Here is a 17003-nt window from a genome sequence, read left to right on the forward strand (position 1 = left end):
TGCCAAGCAAAAGTACAACAACAATAAAAGGATTGGAGTTTTTTTAAGGCACTAATAACTTTGCTTTTGGCACACCTATATGGACTTGCATATCCTGAATTATAGTAATCTTACCTGGTTCATCTGTGTCAAAAGTAATTCATGGCAAAGTGATTCAATTATAGTGAAGAGAATCCAAAAACTAAAACTTGCGTGGTCAGCTGTGTTAGAAGCGAAATAATAATGCTCTAAATTTGTTAGTTAAACAACATGAACAAATGATGTTGTTTTAACGAAAAAGACTATATTGCTATGTTTTATCCTTTGCGTAAGCATTTGCAGTGTGCAATCTTGAGATTGTTTCAGGGATAGTAAAATACATACACGACATAAAACAAAACAAACGGAGCTTACACAAAACACACTGACAACCACAGGAAGCTTTAAAAAGGAGACACACAAACCACACACAAAAAAAAAGCAAGGGGGAAAGAAGGGAAGAAACAACAACCAAAGAATTGCGATTCATGACATGCGTAGCAAAGGGAATCCCAATGGCTGGCAAATACCTTCAACATGGTCAGGGACATTTTCATCAGGAATACGCTCAATCAGAGTCTCAATAGACTCATCCCAAATGGGCCTGGTGTCAAAGATGTCCTCGGCAACTGACTGCTGGGTCTCAATGGATGGCACATTTTCAATAACTGAAACTTCTAGGGCGCTACTACTTTCATCATCTGAAACTAATTCTTGTTCTTTCTCTGACTGAGTAAGTCTATCCACTAATTTGGAAGCTTCATCGCTAATCTCTTCAAAGAACTCTATGGAGTTTTTGTAAAGGTCAAAAAAATGTTCCTTACTTTCTTTAGTGGGACTAACAGCACTGCGGGAAGCTGAGGCGCTTCTGTTCTTAACGGGCAACCGCGAAGGAAATATCTTTGGTCGTGAAGTCGTCTGCTCGTCTGATTCTACCTCAAGCTTCATCTCACCCACCCTCTCTCTGGTTTCTGCTTCGGCCTCAGCATAGCTTCTAGCTTTGACTGAACGCTTAGCCTTTGAGTCCACGGAGGCACTTTCATCAGATTCAGATTTGCTCCTAATGTCTTGTTTTGCAGGTAGCTTGCATGTTTTGTCAAGCGCTTTAGCTGACTCTGGCTTCCAGACAGACGTCTCTGTATACAAACGCTCTTGTTCAACTCTTTGGAAAACTGCTTTGACTGGAATCTTAGACTTTGGTTTGGACGGGTCATCCTCCGATTCCTCTAGGGCCTCAACAAAGCTATCTGAAGGAAGGCTCTCAAGCTCTGATTGTTGCAATGAGTGGGATGCAGCGGGAGTTGTCCTAATGGGAATTTTGGATTTGCTTTCAGAAGGCACACTTTCCATGATGGCAGTGGGGATTTCAATCACAGATTTCTGCTCCTCTGGTGAGGAGTCTGGGGAATCATCTTCCTGCTCAGCATACACCGACCTAGTGACTGTTGAAAAATCTAACTGTACATCAATCACAGTCTGCTCGGGAGAGACAGGGCAAGGCACCTGGGAGCTGTCAAACATGTCTTCAGTATCAGCTCTAGGGAAGAAGTCATCATCATCAGAAGCAGCAGTTTCTTTCTTTGGTGACTTTGGTGAAGAGGCTGAAATGCCCATTTTAATAGGGATTCTAGATTTAATATCCCCCTTTGTGGTGTAGAAACCACTGGCCTCATCCTCTGATACAGATGTGAGTGAGCCTTTTATAGGCATCTCTGCTTCATCTAGTTCAGAAGACGCAAATGGAACTGGGGGTTGCTCCTGCTGGAGAGATTCCAGGCCTTCAGCTTCTCTCATTTCTTCAGATAAGGACACATCTTCCTGAGACTGCTCTCCCATTTGGAAAAAGTGTAAGTTTTCATCAGAATAATTCCTCTTGGTCATGTCAATGGCACCACTCCTTGTCATTTCAAACAATTTCCCTTCCTGGAAAAGAAAGGGGTTTTGTTCACTGGTAGGCGTCCCTTCTTCTGTAGGAGTCCTGGCTGGTGTCGTGTCAGGTGTGGTGCCTTGTGATCTCCTGTCTACCATTAAGCCAAATATCCTTTGTTCTTCCTCTTTCACCCGAGCCTCAAAAGCATCATCATCTTCACGTATCTGACTCCACTTGTCAGAATCCACATCCGTCCTGGTTATGATCACTTGGTTGATTATTTTCTCAGCTTCATCTCTGATATCTTGTAGAGCAGCTTCATCTAGTGATGTGGCCTCTGATGTTGAAGTTGATTGTTTCTGAAAGATGCCCACATGTTTGGATTCTAACTCCATATAGATATCTTCTGAGGTCTGAACCTCAGAACCTACAGATGCTGGTGTACAAAGGGAACTGGTCAGTGCAATTTCCTCACTGAAGGTAGTTTCTACCTCAGTAGAATGATGAACCCCAGATGACTGGTCTGTTGTCATCCTTAAACCAGTTCCTGAACTAATTTCAGTGCTAGTAAAAAAGTGCTGTGAAGGGACATTTTCATAAGGGCTTGTTATAGGCAGAGAACTGCTTTCATCAACATCATCTACATTCCTTTCAGGGTCACCCTTTTGGGTTGTTAGAGGCGAATGGTCTGCAGAGTGTTCTACACTACAAAAATCCCTTTGTGCCATCTCTACAATGTTGTTAGTTTCAGCCAAATCACTTCCCAAAGGGGAGTGAACAGGTGAAACAACAGTAGCCGATTCATCATTTGGGGATATACAGCAATGAGAGGAGCCAGGGGTACAGGAGCCCTCTCTGGTTCCCATGGCAACCATGTCTCTGGGTGTTACCTCCTCAGATGCTCCACCATCTTTCTCAGAATCATCCTGGTTGTGAGACGCCGCTGAGGTTTCATATAACTCAGCTATTTTGGGGGCGTCACCACCCACAGAATGGTAGAAGGCCTCCTCAGGCTGCATCATGGGGCCATTAGGGCTAGCAGTGTCACTCTCATCAGTGCTGTAGCACTTGGACTCGCTAGCTTGTGCTATGATGCTAGTATCTGAGGCAAGAGAGGTATCACCAGACATTTTGGTTTCCTCTGTTGGCTTATCTGATTCTGTGTTGTCCTCTTCGGTACCAAATTCATGCTGCTTGGATTCAATAGGCTGAAACCCCGTTTCTTCAGGACTAGAACTGGAATCCCTATGACAAAGATGAGGTGACGGAGGCTGCACCCTAATTACAGGCTCCATCAGCAGCCCAGAGTCAGCCTCCTTTTTCAGCTTTGTTAATTCTGGCTCACTTTCTGAAGAGGAAGAAGTCTTTCTAGATTCAGCTGCAGAAGTGAGTACAGTAGGTATGCCATCATCTTCTACAGGCGTTGAGGGTGCAAATTCAAGTTCAGACGCAGCTTCCAAATCAGAAGCTGAAGCAGCATCTTCTTGTTTGGGGTCCTTTCTATAGTCCCGCTTCTGCTTTGCTTCCTGTTCCAGCTCATCAAACATTTTGACTTTAGTCACCATTTTAAACATCTCTTCTTCTGGTGTGAACCTCCTTGTCGGCTCACCTTCGGGGTCATCTTCTGGCTCTTCGCTGACTTCAGGAATCACAGCTGACTTGGGTATGTTTGAGAGCATTTGCGAATCTGTTGTCTTGGGTGTGATTTCATAACTAATTTCTTCGGAGCTGGGAGTCTCGGGTGAAAGAGGGCTTTTCCCTGAGCTTTCCATAAGAGAGGTTTGCTCTAAACTGTCATCTTCAGCACTGCCATCGGGGTCACGTAAAAGTCTAGATCGCACAGGTGTCAGCTCTGGGAAGTTTTCTGCTTTGGCAAAGGCAGCCTGCATGGGACCAGGTCCTGGAGGGAAACCAGTCTTTGTTTTCTGTTCTACGGGGCTGCTTTCAAGAGAATCACGGCAGGGGGATTCTTTGGTAGGACTAGGCTCAAGGGAATCGGGTGTTTTACGGGAGGAATTATCTTCCAGTACTGGGCTTGCTTCTAATGAATCTTTATGGCTTATAGCTAAGGATTCATCTGCAACTGGGCTAAGACCTTCACTGTCTTGGCTAGGAAGTGAAAGCTCCAGTCCTCTACTAATGGCATGGTGCTCAAAGGATGCCTGATCCTCTTTCTCTAAAATAGTATCATGCACTTCAGATAACTTAGTTAAATGTCCTTGCTCAGTAGCCATAGATAACTCATCCCTGACAGCATCCTTATCAATCAATGTTGAGCTAGAATCTGTACATTTGCCTATCTCTTCTTTGGAGGTTGTAACTTCTACTTCTTCTGACAAACGAGGAGAGAGGGACTCTGAGCCGATTATAACTTTTATGTCTTTGTCAGCAACAGTCCTTTCACTTTTTGTTGGAGAAAGTCCCTTTGGTGAATGTGCCTCTGCTGCTCTCTGCACTGTACTGGCTAATTCTTTTTCTTCCATCTGGTCAGCAGTTTCTGTTTTCTTTGGTGAAAAAGAGAGGCTTTCGGGGCTTGTTTCTGGAGTTTCGGCCAATCCCTCATGCTTATAACTTTCCTCAGAGCTGATCTGAGGGGTCCCATCGAGCAGGCTACCAACTGGAGAATCTGCTATGCCTTCATGTTTAAGGCTTTCTGAGCTGCCATCCAGAGCACCACTTTGCAAGGAGAGAGCGGGCAAAAAACCATCTTTCACATATTCTGATGGAAATGTAACATTGAATGGACTGGTCAGTACTTGATCTAAGTGAAGCTCACCTTCCTCGGTAATTGAAATGTGCCGGAACTGTTGGTATTTATCATTCTCCTCAAGCTCTTCCTTTATGACATCAGTAAAATCTGTGGACGTCTTTCTGTCTGGGCTGATTTGAAGGTCAGTATCCCCTTGGTCATCCAATGTCAGGGCCACACCCTTTGCATTGACATCATCAGTTGCTGGAACATCTTTTTCTGCAGTTTTACTACTCTGCTGCTTTGTCTGCTGCATGGCTAAATCTTTTTTCAGAGTACCCTGTGCCTCTTTCTTAGATTGCAAGCCTGCCTCTGCCTGAGGTTCCTGGCTCTTTTTACCTTTTGGACTATCTTTTTTGTGTGTGTCTCTTTGTGTCATTGCCTGCTTCTTTTCAGTGTCTGCCTGAGCAGCTCCTTTCTTAGCCGGCTCTTTCTCAGAGACCTGCTGTTTCTGTTTCACAGACTTATGCTCAAAAAGTCCAGCCTTATGCTTTGATGGATCTTGACCTGACTGGAAGGCTTTCATCAGTTCACGAACAGACATCGTTTCTTCAAGTCTCTCTGTTTTAGAAGAAGGTGAAACAGGCGGCTTCTTGGTTGTGGGAGAAACAGGTGGCTTCTTAGATGTGGGAGAAACGGGTGGCTTTTTAGATGTGGGAGAAACAGCTGGCTTCTTAGTTGTGGGAGAAACAGCTGGCTTCTTAGTAGAGGGAGAGGAGAGTTTTGAAGCAGAGGGGGAAGCTGCAGTCTTTGAGGCAGAGGGAGAAGCGGGAATCTTTGAGGCAGAGGAGGAGGCTGCAGTCTTTGAGGCAGAGGGAGAAGCTGGTGTTTTTGAGGCAGAAGGGGAAGCTGGCGTTTTTGAGGCAGAGGGGGAAGATGGGGTCTTTGAGGCAGAGGGAGAAGATGGGGGTTTTGCTTTGTAAATAATTTTTTTAGGCTGCGATAGCTTTGCAACAGACTTCTCGGTTGCCCCTTCTTTTCCTGGGGTGCGAACAGGCAATTTTGAACGTCCTTTCTGCTCATCTTCCACTCTCTTCTGAAGGGCTTTCACTTTATCTTTGATTGAGCCAATAGGAGTTTCTTCTATAACAGGAGACACAGCTGTTGTCTTGGAAGGCTCTGCAGGGGCTAACCCTACCTCTTCATCTATAGACTCATCTGAGCTGAACTTTGTTAGTCCTGAATGTTCTTTCTTTCCTTTGGTTTCTTCATCCTTTGGCTTTTGTTTATCTTTTAATTTCTTCCTAACTGGTTTTTTAATTTCCAAGGTAGGTTTTTGTTGGACCTGCTTCTTCTCTTGGCTTCCCCCACCTATTTCAGAGCCCCTGCTTACAACCACAGCTTCAAATCTCTCTTCTACTATGTCTTCTTGTAATGTCTTAGGCTGCATTTCATTAAGTGACATGTAATCTTTTAGATCTTGGCTGAGATGATCAATCATTCCCGCCATGTCTTTCTTTTCTTTCTCTGTTTTCCCTTTGCCTATTCTAGTTTCTGTGCAAACAGGCTCGGTAACTTCCAGCGGAGCATTCTGCTTAGCCTCTTCTATTTCTTCATCGCTTACAAGGACCCATTCTTCTTCCGCCAGCTCTTTCTCAGAACTGGATCTTTGAAGAACTGGCCCTTCTTTTGGACAGCTTCCACTTCTCAGGATTTCGTTCACTTTTTCCAAATCCTCCTTAACTCTTTCCACAATCTCAAATGGTTCTCCAGGTTCTTCATCGGCAGCTTTCACAAGGTCCTTCACCTTAATGGAGCCTGACTTTTCAGCTGAGTCTGTGGTCAAGATGGCACTCATTTTAATCAAATCTTGTTTCATCTCAGAGACTTCAGATAGCAAGTCTGGGCTGGCTAGGACAGGGACTTCATTGACAAGGTGACTTTTCAGGACAGATGTTTCTGTAGATTCTGTTTCATCATCTTTGATGCAAATGGGGAAAAACATTGGAAATAAATGGAAATCGAAAATAGAGATTGAAAAAATGTAATCAGGACTGAAATGACTGTCTTTGATTGTAGCGGTAGGAGGGTCAACAAAACTGTCTGGGTATGGTGGATCCACAAATCTGAGGGTGGAAAAAAAAGCAAAGCAAAGCTAACGGGGGGAAAACTGAAAAGGAAAGTGGGCAGGAAATAACTTGCTTAGTTTTCGCAGTACAGCACACACACACATACAACACCAAAGCTTTTATCAACCAAGGACACTAGAAAAACAAAAGTGGGCAAGAAAAAGAAACAGTGGAATTTACACAAAGATAGGCATCTCAAGATTGTCCAGATGTTACAGATCAATGTTCAAATAAAAACAGAGAACAAAGGTGTGTGGGTGGGGGGAGAGTGTTAAGTTGGTTGGAAGTTGATCTCCTCAAAGAGAAAGCCAGTGGTAGCAAACTTCAGAACCAAAATTAGGTAAACGGTTGTAAACTTTTCTTTAAGAACCAAAGTTAGAAGTTGTGTATTTACATTTAATTCTGAGATAATCTAGAGTAAATGAAATGCATTGATATCTGAGGCAGCTGCAAACCGGCATTTCATCTAAGGGGAATCTTACATTCAGATGGTGACACAGACATACACAGGCTTTTATTTCAAGAGGAATGGTCCTTTCCTTGGAACATCCTCATTATTCAAACAAATGGAGGGGAAATCAAGGGAAAGAGATGATGATGATGATGATGATATAAAGAAGTGGGAAGGGAAATTTTAAATAGTGACTAGCTCAACAGAGAATTCATAGGTTAGGGGGGAATGTAATGCATGGCAACCAAAAACATCCATACAGGGCACATACACACACACAGACACAAATAGACACAGTACATATACATATATATGTAAGCCAAGTTATTTCCATGCAAAGCAAAGCTGTTGCATACATTGCAGGGTAAGTATCCTTACAATAAAATAAAAGGAAAAAAGACACCAACAAAACTTAAGATGGTTATAAATGAAAAAGGCTTAAAATCATATGCAACATACTATGGTGAAGTATTGTCCCCACCCCCCCCACTATTAACATATAAAGCATCAGGAATATGTTTACAGTAAAACTTACTTCAGAGTAATGTGTCTGCCCTCCCCCATATTTGTTCAGGGGTTTTGTGTGAACGAAAGCATTTTAAAATTTCTTATCATTTAGCAACACAAACGCGTGGAATTGGTTAAACTTTGAGACTATATGATATTGTAACTTGACCAAAAGGCCAAGAAATGAGCATCATGGAGAAGAAAAGCAGAGCAGAGGAGCAGCCCAACTCGAGAGGAGGTAAAGACAGAGGAACCTGACCCAAGGCAGCCTGCAATTCTGCATGAAAAGATTTATTTAATGATGTATTTTAAGAATGTTTACCTCCCATTCTTCTGCTGAAAAGTAGCTTCCAGTGTAACTTTCTGATCATTTGAGGTCCAGCTCTGAGGGCCTGGCAGTTCCCTCACTGTAAGAAGTGAAGTAACAGGGAACAGAGGGCCTTCTCGGTAGTGGCGCCCGCCCTGTGGAACGCCCTCCCATCAGATGTAAAGGAAATAAAGAACTATACAACTCTCCGAAGATACCTGAAGGCAGCCCTATATTGGGAAGTTTTAAATGTTTGATGTTTTATTATACTTTTAGGTTTGTTGGAGGCCACCCAGAGTTGCTGGGGCAACCCCATCAGATGGGCGGGGTATAAGTAATTTTGTTTTCATTTATTTATTATTAACAGAAGTCATCTTACAAAACAGTTCATTATTTAAGAATGTAACGATCTCTTTTTTAATTTATACTTCTTACTTCCCTTAGCCACGGACTTCGACTGTGCCCAGTGGAAGAATGGGGCTGTCTTGCACAGCTCCCACCTAGACCAAACCACTATGGCCTGGAAACTGCCTTTGGCAATTCAGCACTGCCTGGTGACCTTTCTTGGGTGAGTTTTTAGGGTGAACTAGGGAGAACTTTGCCACCTGATCTACTCCAGGGCTATAGGTACAAGTCCCTGCCTGGACTCATGGCAGTGTTTTCCTTCCCTGCCCTTCCAGGCTTCTGAAAAAGCAGCTGTTTCTTTTACTGCATGTTTCCAGCTGCTGGCTGATGGGACCATGAAAGAATTTCACTTGCCTGTGTCAATGACTGTTTAGTTCCAGAATTTTTGCCTCCCTTATAGCAAATGTTAATTGTTTCATTTTTCATTTTCGTGTCAGGAACTCTGGCCCAACTAACTGAGGACTGGCACTGGGCAGGGGCCACAGCATTAGGGCAAGTGGGGTGCTACATGCTCCACCTACAGGGTGAGCACGGCCTTATGGGCCCAATGGCTCACTTCCACTCAATTTGCACTCTGCAGTATCTTCCATAGCTTCTGGTTCGTGAAAGCAGACAACATGAGTGGCGTAAGCTGACCTTCCAGCAACTGGGTTGAAAAGTATCACTGGTAGCAGGGCTGCCATGTTGTTTTGGTCCTTTGCCCATGCCGTGATCTGCCTGGAAGCTGTAATTTAGTGAACTTGTGACCTGATTTTACCCCAACACTTGTTGCCATCATTCCCCTTCCTGTCCTGCTCCACTTCCAACTACAGCTATAATCAATAATAGCTAGTGACAATGTCCCAATACATAAATATGCTTTTCAGAAATACTTCACCAAAGTAAGAGAGGGTGAATGGATTATGGAACTTTGTTACTTAAAACAGTATCACTTTTATACACAGGGACATGCATATTGCATGTAAACAATTTAATGAAGGTAGTTTATAAAAGCTGAATCTTTAAAGGTGATACTGTAATTAACTTATAAAATGCAATGACTTTATGTGAATATACATACAAAATAAAAAATGAAATAAAATATGGGGATTTATACAAGCCTAACAGCAATAGCAAGGGTCACCAGGGGATGTCAAAAGGAAAGTGAATGCTTAGATGAACTGTCTTAGTACTTTTATTTTAATTATTAGTAACATATTAACTAACATCTAAAAGCTAAATTTACATTAATATATATCATTCTTTTAGAAAATTAATATCAGTGGCAATTAGAATTTGCACACTCTCTTATGCTTAACTTAATGATTAGACAAATAACGTTTTTATTACAATCTTACGTTTTTCTGATGTCATGTCAGTCTGAAAGAGAACACAGAGTGAAATGGTTACAGCACTTTGAGTCATAAAAAGCAGTGAGAAATATCACCTAGAACACCAGCTAATTTACCATTGAAGCCTGTAGGTCAATCCTAACTACCCTTTCTTGGAAGTAAAACCCACTGGATTCAATTGGAGTGCCTTCCTGATAAGTATTGCAACTTACCGTATTTTTCGCTCTATAGGATGCACCGACCCCTCTCGCTCTCCAGGCTTCAGCGAAAGCAACGCGTAGCCTCCAGAGCACAGAGGGAGCGCTCCCTCTGCGCTTTGGAGGTTTCGCGTTGCCATCGCTGAAGCCAAGGAGCTAACATTCGCTCCACAGGACGCACACACATTTCCCCTTAATTTTTGGAGGGGGAAAAGTGTGTCCTATAGAGCAAAAAATACGGTAACTGGTTGTCCAGACAAGCTGAATTCTAATAAGAGCTAGCAATGCCTTTAAGCCACTGATGAACCTTGGTAATTAGTTCCTGCTATTATCAAACTATATAATCTAAATTGTTAATTTGTTGCATTTAGGCTCTAAGTTGGAATTTGCACAGAAAGATCACTGAGCAAAACAGGGAGAAACAGTGAAGGTGGAAGCGGCAAGCACGTTATTCGTATCTCGACTTGGAAAAGTGCAAGAACAAATATATTGGCACATTTGTTAGTAAAAAAGTAGGAACCACGTACTTAGCTAGCTATGCATCTGATATCACAGTAGGTGTCTAAGGTTCTATTACCTTGTGGAAATTCTTTGGAGGGAGAGGGCAATATTTGCTTGGGGGGGGATAGAAACAATACAGCTCTATTATAATATTCATCACCACCTTTCTAAATTTTAAAATGCAAGGTGAGATGGAGATAATAAACTGTGGCTAAAACAAAAACGTGGAAGGAATAGAGAGGAGGGAGGAGTGCACAAACCTAAGGCTCATTCATATAATAGGTTAGCATTGCGTCCGAATGAGTTTTAGTGTGTAGTGTATCACTGCACTGATTTCTGACATTTTTTTAAAAAAAATCAACTTCATATTTATTTCTGCATCTAAACAGTTCTGATTTTTATTTTTTAAAAATCAATTTTATTTATTTATTTATTTTTAAATGCATTTATAAACAATGACTCAGATTCTCAAATAAAAATTTAAAAGATCACATGTACTGTGTTTTTATCTTTCCCCCCCCTCCTGCTGCAGCTCTTTACAATTTGAAGAGCTGCTCCTCAGAGTTTGAGGACTCTGGAGCCATGAGTGAGTGCATTGCAGGGAGACTTGGTGAACTTCCGCATGCATACCGAAGGGAATTTTAATTTTGGTCACAGGGGTTTTATAGAGCACTGATCTATTAGCAAGATTACCTCTTCTTCCTGTTCTTGATCTGATTCTGATTCCTTTCAGCCCAATATGCCATGCAAGAAAAGAGAAAAACAGAGCAGGAAAAGATAGGATGCAGTTAAAGGAAAAGAATGATTTCTGGTCATATTCAATTGGCAAGAGTACAAAACGAACACTATTTCTGCACTTTTTCCTAAGGAGGAAAAAAAGGGAACAAGAGAATCAGTTCATTATTTTTCTTAAGCTGGGGACTTAAGATAATTAAAAAGTGGGAAGCTGTTTGGATATTTTAGGCTCTTTCTTGATTTTTATTACTGCATTTCAAAGAAGCCAAGATACTATTTCTCAACCACCAAGCCTGACCCAAGTATACAAGATTGGACCTGCCATTTGCCATGCTGGCTCAGGCAGTGGATTGGGAGAGGCAGCAGATTGTGAACCTCCACCTGTAGGGCTGCCCCCACCATCACTACTGTTGGCTGCTTGGCATGTCCTGTTCTGAGGAATGTTACCGAATTGCTGTGACAACAGCAAATACTGTGGAAAGCAAGCAGGGCAATGCTACGCTGCTACCCCCCAAAAGTGAGGAGGTGGCGGTGGAGGTCTTGTGCCAACCCTGAAAATACAGGGAATGTCAAAGAAAATGTAACAAAATTTTGCATGTGTTAATTGCTCTCTCTTCATATTTGATTTTTCAAGCTTAAATCTGTAATACTTTAAATTCCAATGAAAGTGAGAAGAGACACATCCTGCACATGAGACTCTGTTCTATGCATTTAATTGCTTATGTGAATGACTTAGCTATGAACACAAATAAACAGAAGATCACAGATCAACTTGGAATGGGCAGGAAGGTGATATATATGAGAACCCAGACTCTAAAGTGCCTTTGCAGTCTTTCTCCTCCAGCACTACACTTCTGTCTGAGCAAACTACTAGGCTTAATGCTCAAGAAATCTGCAAAGTATCATATGATGGGTTCTTTTGGTATTGGCTGTTTGGATATATATAATCCCCAGTATTTACACTTTTAACTCAGAAAATCGATGCTGCTGAGCCAATTCAAGGCCATGGTGTGAGAGCCACCCACCTAGAGAATACTCTATAATTAATGCACCCTCTATGTTAGGGGTGAGGAACCTATGACCTTACAGATGATGATCTAACTGCCATCCACTCCATCCAGCACAGCCAAGGGGAGGAGATGTTGAGAGATGTAATTTGGCAACATCTGGAAGGCCACGGGCTCCCCAATCCTACTCTATATGTAATATTAAAAAATGTTTAATTAAAGTCTTAAAAATAAAAACTCACAGCCACTTAACTCAAAAGATAAGCCACTCCTTGTAGTTTGTGCAAAACAAAGCCAGGGATTAGGAGCTCTGAAATTTCAGTGTGCCGGCTAGTATGTGAGCAAAGATCTTTTCATTGTATTATGCAGTACCTTTGTGTAATTTGGCAATGTGATATTCAGATTGCAGATGGCTTGGTGTACGAGGCCTCTAGAAGATTTAGGCTCCTTCATAAATGACAAGCGCCCACAAGGTTCTTGTGTTGTGTCTCGGACCTAGTGCAAAAAGCAAAGCAAAACACACACAATGCTACAGCTTAAAGAGATACAAAATACTACAGAGACAAAATTATAAAATATTTGTGATGCAAATGTATTAAATGTACGGATGAAGACATACAGTCACACCTCGGGTTATGAACGCTGTGGCTTGCGTGTTTTTGGGTTGCGGACCGCTTGCACATGCGCAGGAGCACCGAATTGTGTCCTGTGCGTGCGCAGACGCAGCGCTTAAGGCTGCGAATGCTGCGAGTTGTGAACATGCCTCTCGCACAGATCATTTTCGCAACCAGAGGTATGACAGTACCTAAGTAAAGTTCTATTTACCCACTACCACTAAACCCTGCTTAAAGAAACTTTAATATTTTTGCCTTAAAGTGAAAATGTTGAATCTCCAAAGGGAGATCTAAAGCCAGAGGACAGATATCAACATTTTTATAGATCTTCGGTTTTTATTTGAAACATGGTGAATGTTCAGGCAACTACTCCCCCCCCCCATTTGCCGTTTTTCATTCCATTGCATAAAATGCCGAAGCACTGTTGCACATCTAGGTGCACAAAAAGAGATAAAGTAGACCACTGCCCTTGAAATGCAGTTCATCAGCTTTGGTGCTATTATTAAAATAGTTAAAGAATGGTGGTTTCTGGCTGTATATGGATGGGCTGTTTCTGCTTGTTGAATAGTCACCACCAAATAAAATGAAAGTTTAGATAGGGACTTGTATCTATTACCTTGACAAACAATGGAAGTCTATTTTCTTTGAAGGCATAAAAACTGAATATGTGATGTTGGCCACTCTTTGTTAGTGGTACTAGATTCCCAAAGCAGTCCACATAGATGGGCTTTCCTTCTAATACCTACATATGGTTGATAAAGAACAAAATATAATAGCAGTAAGTATCATGGAAATGTAGAAGAGAGTTCATTATTACCTTTATTCAATTCCTAGAATGCACTGGTCCACTGGCTGGGATTGACAGAAGTGGAAGTTCATCTGAGGGGCCACAGATTCCACAGCCCTCTAGAACCACCACTTTGCTAAATGGCAATAAAGCGTTTTGGGAGATGACAGCCGGCCCTCAAGTACTATATAGTATAACAGAAAGCCTTATACGCAAACAAGGAAGATAAAAAATATTTTCCCCTGCTTAAAATCCATAACTGATCTGAACTATGGCTGTTCTAGGTTGAGAAGAATACTGAACAGGAGAATTCCTCTTAGAGGGTGGAGATAGGTGCCACATATTGTTTCAGATCCCAATCTGGACAATGTGCTATGTGATTGTATTTGCCACTAAACAAAATTGCAGGGGGACTTGATCTGCAACACGAACATGGCATAGAAATGGTGGTGGAGAGAGAAGGATTAACCCTTTTTCCTTCGACCATTTCCTCTTGAAAGCTGCTATTTGCACCTATGGCAAATAGTTTTTCCTCCCATAGCAAAAGCAGCTTTTCACCCATGGCAGGGGTGGGAAGAATGTCAAGGAAAAAGGAAACAAGAGTAGGAAAGGTTCAGTTCCACCCTCCATATAAATGTTTTAATCTGGACCGGGAGTCCCTGTACAGTGGTACCTCAGTTTACGAACTTAATCTGTTCCAGAAGTCCGTTCTTAATCCGAAACCGTTCTTAAACCGAGGTGCGCTTTCCTTAATGAGGCCTCCCGCCGCCGGTGCCCTTCCACCGTTTGGATTCTGTTCTTAGACCGAGGTAAAGTTCTCAAACCGGGACACTATTTTCGGTTTTGCGGAGTTCGTAAACCAAATCATTCCTAAACAGGACTGTTCTTAAACTGAGGTACCACTGTAGTTCCTTTTCTTCCCAATAAAAAGAAATATCTGCATTTGTTCTAACATATTTTTGTTAGGTATTTTAATATTTGTATATGTTTCATACCGCATTCCGGTATCTGTATAGATTAAGGGTGGGCTATAAAATATTTCTAATAAACAAACAAACAAGCAGATAAAGACTATACAGTAATGACCAGTTTTAATTCTATGCAGAGTACACCAATTGAAATCAGTGGGTATTCTTGGAGGGTGACATTAAGATTTAAAATGAGAGATTTTCTTTTTCTTTCTACCTACAAAAGGAAATTAAGACAATGGTTTTAAAAATACATGTACTAAAATGTGAACGAAGGAATTCATTTTGCATGTTTAATTCCATACCTCTACATCTCTGCTTCGGGCAACTTCAGCAAAGTTTTCTTGCTGTTCTAGCGTTTTATCCACTTTATCATCCGTCATACAGAAACATCTTAATCGGGCTTCTATAGGATCATGTGATTTGGCAAACACTACAAATTTGGCCATGTAGGGCACACAGATAATCTCTCTGTATACTTGGGAAGCAAACGTAACAGATTCCTGTATCTGTCGACAGTCTATCAACCAAAACCTGCAAATAAACAAACATAGAAAACTGTTACATAGTTAAAAGTCTAACATAACACACACACAAGTTCAGAATTTGGAAAATACATCCAGGAATCACACTAGTATTGATTTCAAATAACTTGTGCATTAGCTTGAAATAAACAATTTCTTAATGGGGGGGAAATCATCTAGATTCTGCATTGGGTGTGGCCCAAGCCTGAGTGTAATTTGAAATGGATCTCTACTGATTCCCAGATTACCAAAATGCATTGGAACAGTCATTTTCAGCTGGGAAATGAAGTGGGATATGTACACAGTCCCTTCACCACCTTTGCAGCGCACAGGTGATCAAACCAGGAAATCTCTAATTAACCACAGTTTCTCCTTTTGTCCATATTAGGATACCATGGCTGCCAGCTTCAGAACAGATATTAAAACAACATTAGACTCTTCAGACTCCAGAATTAATCATTATTTTAGGGTCAGGCCAGAGGATGGATTACTTTGCAAACACTACAATACCAGAATTAGCACATTAGCACAATACCTTAAGGACTTCCTGTCTCCATACAAACCTACCTAGACCCTGCACTTGTTATCTGAGGTTCTTTGCTATGTCTCTCCTCCCCAAGAGGTTTAGAGGGTGGCAACACAAGAACGGGCCTTTTCTGTGGTAGCTCCCTGTCTGAGAAAGGCTCTCCTCAGAGAGGCTTGTCTGGTGCCATCATTACGTATTTTTATTCACCAGGCAAAAATATACCTCTTTACCCATGCCTTTGGCCATTAATATATGGCCTGTTAAAGCTGGGGGACGACGACTTATGATTATTTTATTATTATGCTATTTATTACTATGCTTTTCATTATGTTTTTACTATTACGCCCCATAAATGTGATCTTAATGTTGTACACTGCCCTGGGATCTTTGGATAAAGTATATAAATCAAATAAGTAAATAATGATAAATAAAACTTTAGTGGGGTACTTGTGTCCAATTAATAAGTAATCAAGCTGAAGATAAAGTTCTGAAACACTTAAGTACAGTTTAAAGAAAATATACTATTCTGGACAGTGGTACCTGGCAGATACATTTGTGGTGAAGGAAACACATTCATTGACAAAGGTTAATGGTGTTGTTCCTGTGATGTCTTCCCACTGGGCAGGTGTTGTTCCACCTGAAACAATTGAGGACAAAGAGAAAAAATGTTCAGCTTTCCTACAAGAAGTCAATGGCCTTGTTGTCATGACGTAATAAGCCAAAGTATGGCTTGGTGCAGGCATCCCCAAACTCAGCCCTCCGGCTGTTTTGGGGCTACAATTCCCACCACCCCTGACCATTGGTCCTGTTAGCTAGGGATGGTGGGAGTTGTAGCCCCAAAACAGCTAGAGGGCCGAGTTTGGGGATGCCTGGCTTAGTAAGACCACAAGAACAGGAGAGGAGCTGACAGCCAATTTGTGTCTCCAGAGTCCTCCTTAATCCTGCACTGAGTGACTCCAAGATTTGGCACAGCATTTCACTTGAATCTGAGCTTGTGGTGAAGCTCTAACTTTACAAGCTGTAGCCAAGGTCTGTTCTTGGGTGTTGCTCAGGGTTAATAACTTGATATTAAAATAAATAAATAAATAAATAAATAAATAAATACACACCCACATTTTTTTGGTACCAAGATGCAAAATCTTATTTCAACAATAAACTATGGAGGTCATTATTTCCACTTTGCAAATATAGGCTAAGCAAGAGCTTTCAATGAGTTCTCTACGACATCAACATACAATGCCACCCTTCTTAATGGACCCATCAGTGCATTTAGAATCATAGAATTGTAGAGTTGGAAGGGACCACAAGGGTCATCTAGCCCAACTCGCTGCAATACAGGGATTTTTTTACCCAACATGGGGCTTGAATCCACAACTTTGAGAATAAGAGAATTATGCTGTACTGACTGAGCTATTCAACTTACTTCTTATGAGCTTA

The 17003-nt window shown here is 41.6% G+C and overlaps 1 protein-coding gene and 1 long non-coding RNA gene across 49 annotated transcripts in view; one reads left to right on the forward strand and one right to left on the reverse strand.

The window, feature by feature from the left end:
* The window catches only part of LOC310852923, a 42513-nt gene that overhangs the window by 25186 nt on the left and 324 nt on the right, over positions 1 to 17003 (forward strand). The window contains exons 2-3 of the long non-coding RNA XR_014568441.1: positions 7777 to 8539; positions 8814 to 8900. This is a non-coding gene — a long non-coding RNA (uncharacterized lncRNA). The remainder of the gene's footprint in view (positions 1 to 7776; positions 8540 to 8813; positions 8901 to 17003) is intronic.
* ANK2 (ankyrin 2) overlaps positions 1 to 17003 on the reverse strand; it is a gene marked incomplete at its 3' end in the record, with an annotated part of 316224 nt that overhangs the window by 19027 nt on the left and 280194 nt on the right. For 34 of the 48 annotated variants that reach the window (XM_083756174.1, XM_083756190.1, XM_083756194.1 and 31 more), the window contains 6 exons: positions 16107 to 16203; positions 14822 to 15050; positions 13378 to 13503; positions 12520 to 12642; positions 11099 to 11131; positions 9714 to 9735 (listed from right to left, as the gene is read on the reverse strand). In XM_083756174.1, coding sequence (XP_083612300.1) covers positions 9714 to 9735; positions 11099 to 11131; positions 12520 to 12642; positions 13378 to 13503; positions 14822 to 15050; positions 16107 to 16203 — 630 coding nt within the window. Of the gene's footprint in view, positions 1 to 548; positions 7781 to 9713; positions 9736 to 11098; positions 11132 to 12519; positions 12643 to 13377; positions 13504 to 14821; positions 15051 to 16106; positions 16204 to 17003 lie in introns of those variants that run through there. The other 14 variants (XM_083756196.1, XM_083756179.1, XM_083756183.1 and 11 more) reach the window with 3 other exon arrangements.

The sequence above is a fragment of the Podarcis gaigeae genome (genome assembly GCF_964106915.1).
Source record: "Podarcis gaigeae genome assembly, chromosome: 9".
Lineage (NCBI taxonomy): Eukaryota > Metazoa > Chordata > Lepidosauria > Squamata > Lacertidae > Podarcis > Podarcis gaigeae.